This window comes from Sarcophilus harrisii, chromosome 3 (assembly GCF_902635505.1).
Source record: "Sarcophilus harrisii chromosome 3, mSarHar1.11, whole genome shotgun sequence".
Classification (NCBI taxonomy): Eukaryota; Metazoa; Chordata; class Mammalia; order Dasyuromorphia; family Dasyuridae; genus Sarcophilus; species Sarcophilus harrisii.
Genome location: NC_045428.1, coordinates 592,206,418 through 592,212,417, shown reverse-complemented (window position 1 = coordinate 592,212,417; position 6,000 = coordinate 592,206,418). Strand labels below are relative to the sequence as shown.

General features: G+C 57.6%; 1 protein-coding gene across 1 annotated transcript; it reads right to left on the bottom strand.

Annotated features, from left to right (window-relative positions):
* Positions 1 to 1,912: 1,912 nt before the first annotated feature.
* GNG8 (G protein subunit gamma 8) lies at positions 1,913 to 4,578 on the bottom strand. The gene is made up of 2 exons (XM_031963906.1): positions 4,357 to 4,578; positions 1,913 to 2,092 (listed from the first exon to the last, which is right to left on the bottom strand). Exons 1-2 carry the CDS (start codon positions 4,438 to 4,440, stop codon positions 1,964 to 1,966), a joined length of 213 nt encoding a protein of 70 aa, XP_031819766.1. The 5' UTR covers positions 4,441 to 4,578; the 3' UTR covers positions 1,913 to 1,963.
* Between the last annotated feature and the right edge of the window lie 1,422 nt (positions 4,579 to 6,000).

Sequence of the window (6,000 nt, the reverse complement as noted above, 5' to 3'; positions counted from 1 at the left end):
CCCCTCCCTTCCTCTGTCTCTCTCCTTCTCCCCTTTCCTTCCTCCCTGTTTCTCTTTCTCTAACACCCCCACACCCCCACACACACCCATTGCACAGTTGGGGACGTTGAGGCCCTACATCCGGGGGAACCACCCAGTCTACCCCAGTCTCCTGAAATGGAATTCGGGTCCAGGCCCGCTGATCGGCCCCTTTGCCCCTCCCCACCCCTAACCTTCCCCCTCCCTGATTTCACACCAAGAGACTTGCACCTTCCCTTCTTTGTTTAACCTAAGCGATGGGACTTTAAGGCCCGGGCCCGGCCGGGGTTCCGGGGCCCTGAATTTGGCCAGCCCCGGTTGCCCTTTCCCTCCCCTTTGGGCCCATTCCCCGCGCCCCCCGCGGCCCAGCCCCCCAGAATGTGCCTCCGTCGCGTTTCCCCGGGGACTCCGGCAGACAGATGCAGCCGGGCCCGGAGCCGGCGGCGGGAGGGGCTGCCGAGAAACCACAGCCCCGCCGGGCCCCTCCCCGGGGAAGGAAGGGACCCGGGGACCCAACTTTGAATAATGGCCGGTCCCTCCCTCCCTCCGTCCCTCCGCCTCCCCCCACTCCCGGGTGGGGGAGGGAGGAGGGGGCCCCCCTGCCCCGTACGCAGCCTGAGCCCCTGCCCTGCCCCCAGGGCGCCCATCCGAGCCGGCCCGGGCGCCGGCCCGGGAGACGGGAGCGGGAGGGGCGGTCCGGGCCGGAGGCCCCCGTTTGGATGAGCGGTACCGTGAGGCCGGCTGGGGCGGGACACTGGGGGGGCACTGGGGGCGGGCCTGGGGGCGGGAATGGGGGGGCGGGAACTGAGGGCGGGATATGAGAGGACGGGACAGGGGTGGGACACGGGGGGGAAGGGGGCGGGGAACTGGGGGCGGGAATTGAGGGGCGGGATACTGAGAGGACGGGACACGGGGGGCCGCGGGACACTGGGGGGGGGACAGGGGGGGACACTGGGGGCGGGACTTGGGGGGGGACATTGGGGCGGGACGGGGGGGGCATGGGGAGGGAACTGGGGGCGGGACACTGGGGGGGGAATGAGGGCGGGATACTGAGAGGACGGGACACGGGGGGCCGCGGGACACTGGGGGGGCGGGATACTGGGGGGGCGGGACACTGGGGGGCGGGATACTGAGGGGCGGAAGGGGGGCCGCGGGACACTGGGGGGGGGGAACGGGGGCGGGACACTGGGGGGCGGGACATTGGGGGCGGGACATTGGGAGGGCGGGACACTGGGGGGGCGGGACACTGGGGGGCGGGACACGGGGGGCGGGACACTGGGGGGGCGGGACACTGGGGGGCGGGACACTGGGGGGCGGGACACTGGGGGGCGGGATACTGAGAGGACGGGACACGGGGGGCGGGGACACTGGGGGGGCGGGATACTGGGGGGGGACACTGGGGACGGGAATCTGGGGGCGGGATACTGGGGGGGCGGGACATTGGGGGGGCGGGATACTGGGGGGCGGGATACTGGGGGCGGGAACTGGGGGCGATACTGAGGGCGGGACACTGGGGGGACACTGGGGGCGGACATTGGGGGCGGACAGGGGCGGGATACTGAGGGGACGGGACACGGGGGGGGCGGGGCACTGGGGGGGAACATTCAGGGAGGGACCCGCTTGGAGCCCGCGGGGGACACGGGGGAGCGCGGCGCCCCGGGACGCGGCGGCTTTGCCCGCCGGGAGATAGGCCCTTGGTCTCCGGGAGCGTCCCGGAGCTGGCAGGGGGGGCGGGACCGCCCACGGAGAAGGGGGCGGGGCGATGGGAGGAGAGGGCGGGGCGATGGGAGGAGAGGGGGCGGGGCGGAGGGCGGAGCCCCTCCCCCGGCATTCGCTCCCCGGGGAGGGCCCGGGGGCCGCCCCGCTCCCTGCCTCGGTTGCCCCACCAGGTCGGGAGACGCATTAGCCACTCATTTTATTTCTGTGTTTTTGAGGGCCCGGGGGCTCAGAGGAGGACGCAGAAGAGTCGTTTCTCGCGGAAGGGGTTCTCGGCCGCGGGCAGCGGGGTCACCAGCGGGTCCTCCTTCACGTGCGCCTCGCAGAAGGCCAGCAGCTCGGCCGCAGCTTTGGACACCTGAGGCGGGACGTAAAGGGTTAAGAGCCTCGCCGGCCACCACCCGCCCAGGCTCGCCGAGGCCCTCTCGGGAGACACCTTCTGGTCGAGTCTGGAACTGCACCGAGCGGTGCCGGAGCGCAGCGCCACCACGTGGCCAGAGCTGCGATCGCACTCCTTCCCAGATCTAATGAGAGCCGCGCCCCCGCGTGGCCGAGCTTAGGCATGCAGCCTCACCCTGCCGCCTGTCAGGGACCCCCACGGGCGGGGCCGGTCTAGGCTCCCCGCCCAGTCCTGGTACCCCTAGCGCCCCTCCCTGGCCCAGCCCTAAATCTCAGCCTCCCTCTTTTCCTCCCGGCAGCGACACCCGCTGGCCGATCCCAAAACTGCAGCAGAGATGGGAGAACATGAGTCTCTTCTGGTGCCTGATGTCAACAGTGACAGCCTGGCGAGTGCAGCCCTTGGCGTTACAGATCAGAAAACTGAAGAGATCAGGGAGCAAGAGGAGGGGCCAGGATTCACACCCAGCCAAAGCCAGCACTCCCCTTCCCCCTGCACCCATTTTACAGGGAGGGAAACTGAGGCTCGGGAAACGGACCGGCCGGATCCTCAGCTCCAGCCGAGGTCCCTGCTAGAGCCCTGACCGCCAAGAAGGACTCGCGTTCGTACAGAGAATGTCCACCTCGGAAGGGACCTCGGTCATCAGCTGCCTCAGGGCCCCCGCCCTCCATGGCCGCCCAGCCCCGCTTGAAGACTCCCCCTGAAGGAGAACCCACCCCCTCCGAAGGAAGCCTAGGTTTCCCTGTTTGCTCCGAGCTTGCCCTTTGCGTACAAATAAAACAAGCCCAATCTCTTCCACACTTAAGTACTCACAGAGATATCATAGAGAGCCCCCAGCCTTCTCTTCTCCAACCCCCCCTTCTCCAACTTATGGCCTTGAAAGTGGGGGAGGAAGGGGGAACTGAGGTGTGTACCTGGCCCTGGGTCCCATAGCCAAGATATGCCCGAGGCAGCAGGGAAACCCAGGCTGAAATCAGGAAAACCTAAATCCAAATCCTTCATCAAACCCTTACTGTCCGTGTGACCCTGGGCAAGTCACTCTGATGCTTTGTGACTCAACGTCCCCACTAGAAAGGGCCAACACAGGTTTTAAACCCAAGCCCCTGTGACCATGGCTCTGAGGCTAGTTCTCGATTACACCACACCGGCTCTATCTGGAGTATATTGCCCTTTTATCCCCTAAAATTATGCTTTTCTTCATGTGACTCGTGATGGCATCACTCCTTCTTTCCTTCCTTCTTTCTCTTTCCTCTTCCTCTTCCTCCTCTTTTTCTTCTTCCTCTTCCATATCACATTGTTGATTCATACTAAGTTTATAATCCATTAATGAGCCTGTTTTTTTTTCCACATAAACTTCTATCTAAGCATCTTGAGTGAAGGTTCAAGAAGGTTCAAGAAAACCTAAGTATAAAGCTTTACTTTTATCCTTATTGATTTAGCTCTAGGTCCTGATTAGTGTGGATAATGAATCCCCTGAATTGGTCCTTTATTTGAATTTGCACTGCTTATTTCCATTGGGCTGAAACCAGTTACAATATTTGACATAATCGTATCTTCAAATAAATACGTTTAACCTCTTCAGGGGATTTGTTGTTTTTATTCATTAAAACCTGGCTGAACATCTCTAGCCTGTCAAGATCTTTGGGAATCCCAAAGATCTTCACAAGCTAGAGATGTGCAGCTCATCTAGGATTTGGGACTCCTTTCATTCAGAGCCAGCTTTCCCTCCTAGCTTTATATTACCTCCAAATGCCACCTATGCCTTTATTTAAGTCATTGATTTAAAATTTCAACATTGTAGACCAGTTACAGATCCCTCAGCCACTCCACTGGAGACATTTCAAAGTTGCCCAGTGCATTAGAATCCATCCAATTATACCTTCATCTAGCTCACATCATGCCTTTTTTAAAATAAGGATTGAATGAGATCCTTCACGAGATGCTTTTAAGACTTACAAAGCACTCTTCTTTGTAACCCCTGCAAGGTGGATGGCACAAGTATTGTTATTATCCCCATTTCCAGATTTGGAAATTGAGACTCTAAGAAGTAAGGACTTATCATTAACCACAGAAGAATAAGTGTCTAAGGCACCCATTCTCCTGACTTCAAGTCCAGTTCTTTTCTCTGATCCCACTGGATAATGCAAGTCCCAGGCTGAGGAACAGATCCCTTTATCCCCTGTTTTCCTAACCTCCATTTCCATCTCCCAATTCCCAAATTGTACCTTCATACGTTCGATGTTGACCTCCAACTTCAGCTGCTCCACTGTCTTGCGGGCCTCAGCAATCTTGGCCATGTTGTTGGACATTGTTGGAAGGAAGTGGTTAATGCTCCCACAGATGCTCTAGGGACAAAGGGACAGGGAACCGAAGACTGGGAGGAATTAGAAGGAAGGGGTCAGAGAAATGGAGGGAAATTAAAATGAAAGAGAGGGATAGAGGATAGAGACACAGAAAACAAAAATGGGGAGAAATGGGAGTGGGAAACAGAAGGAAAAGAGACAAAATGGAAGAAAAGAGTCATGAGAGAATATAGGAATACGCACAGGAATAAGGAATGGAAAAGGGATGGGGACTGGGGATTAGAGAAAGCAGGCACGGAGGGACAGATGGATAAGGCAGAGGGATGAAGGATCATGAATGGAAAAACAGAGGCTCAAAGGAAAGGGTTGAGGAAGAACAGGATGTAGAGAACTCGGGATGGAGAACAGTGGGCCATTGAAAGGATGAAGGAAAACAAGCATGAGTGGGCAGAGGGATAGGAGGAGGGAGGTTGGAAGAGAATGACGAAGGACCAAAGGATAGAGTGTCAGTAATGAGAAACAAGGGACAAGAATTGAGGAAACAAGAATGAGAAGAGGGATAGATTTGAAGGATAACGATAAGGGAAGGGAAACAAGACAGGGGTGGATGATGGGGAAATAGGAATGGAAAACCAAAGGGTGAGGGAGAATGATGCAAGAAAATGAGCATGGGAGAGAAGGATGGAGAGACAGAGTGGAGGGGCAAGAATGGAAGGACTTGGGGATGGGGACAGAGGGATGGAAGGATGGGGGGGTTGGATGATAGGGATAAAGAACAAAAGGATGAAGGAAAATAGAAACTCAATGAGAGGACAGAGGGAGGGAAATAGAAACAAGCAGAGAGATGAAGAGACAGAGGAGTGAAAGAGATGAAAGACAGTGATAGAAGAAAAGAGGAAGATGAGGGAACAGAGGAATGGGGGAAGGAATAGGGGACAGAGGGGTTGAGAGACAGAAGAAGCAAGAAAATGGAGGAAAGCAGTTATTGAGGATACAGGTAGAGGATGATATGGAAAAATAAATAAAGGGGAATAGGAAAGAAGAACAGGCTTAAGAGGGAGAAAGGGAGATGGGACATAGAATTGGGAACATAAAAAGGCGACTAGATGGGGGTGGTCTCCGTATTAGTTGCCCCCCACCCGGTTGTCCATTTCCTATCATTCCTCTGGAGCTTAGGGAGGTGGGGGATGGACTCTAATCATGTCTTTTTTGATTGTCATGGCCAAGGTTGGGGGGGAGGTGGAAAGGAGGGAGAGCACTGCCCATGCCAATTAGCACCAGCTCTAAAGCAAAAGGGAATTAAGGTCCTGGTGGGAGAGGAGGGGGGGACCCGGGGAGGTGGGCTAATTAAGAGCTAAGCACCAGCTGCCCCCTCTTCTCCTCACCAGGAGGCCCCCCACTCTTCTCCAACCCCCAGTTCCAAGTCACTGACTCATTAGCCAGCACTAGGGGAGAGAAGGGGCCAGCAAGCAGCTTCCCATCCCCCAGCACATAAATCTTGAGCTTCCACTCCTGGGAGAGAAGGACAGAGGGACAGAAGGAAGGGGATGGGGGGGAGGGAAACAG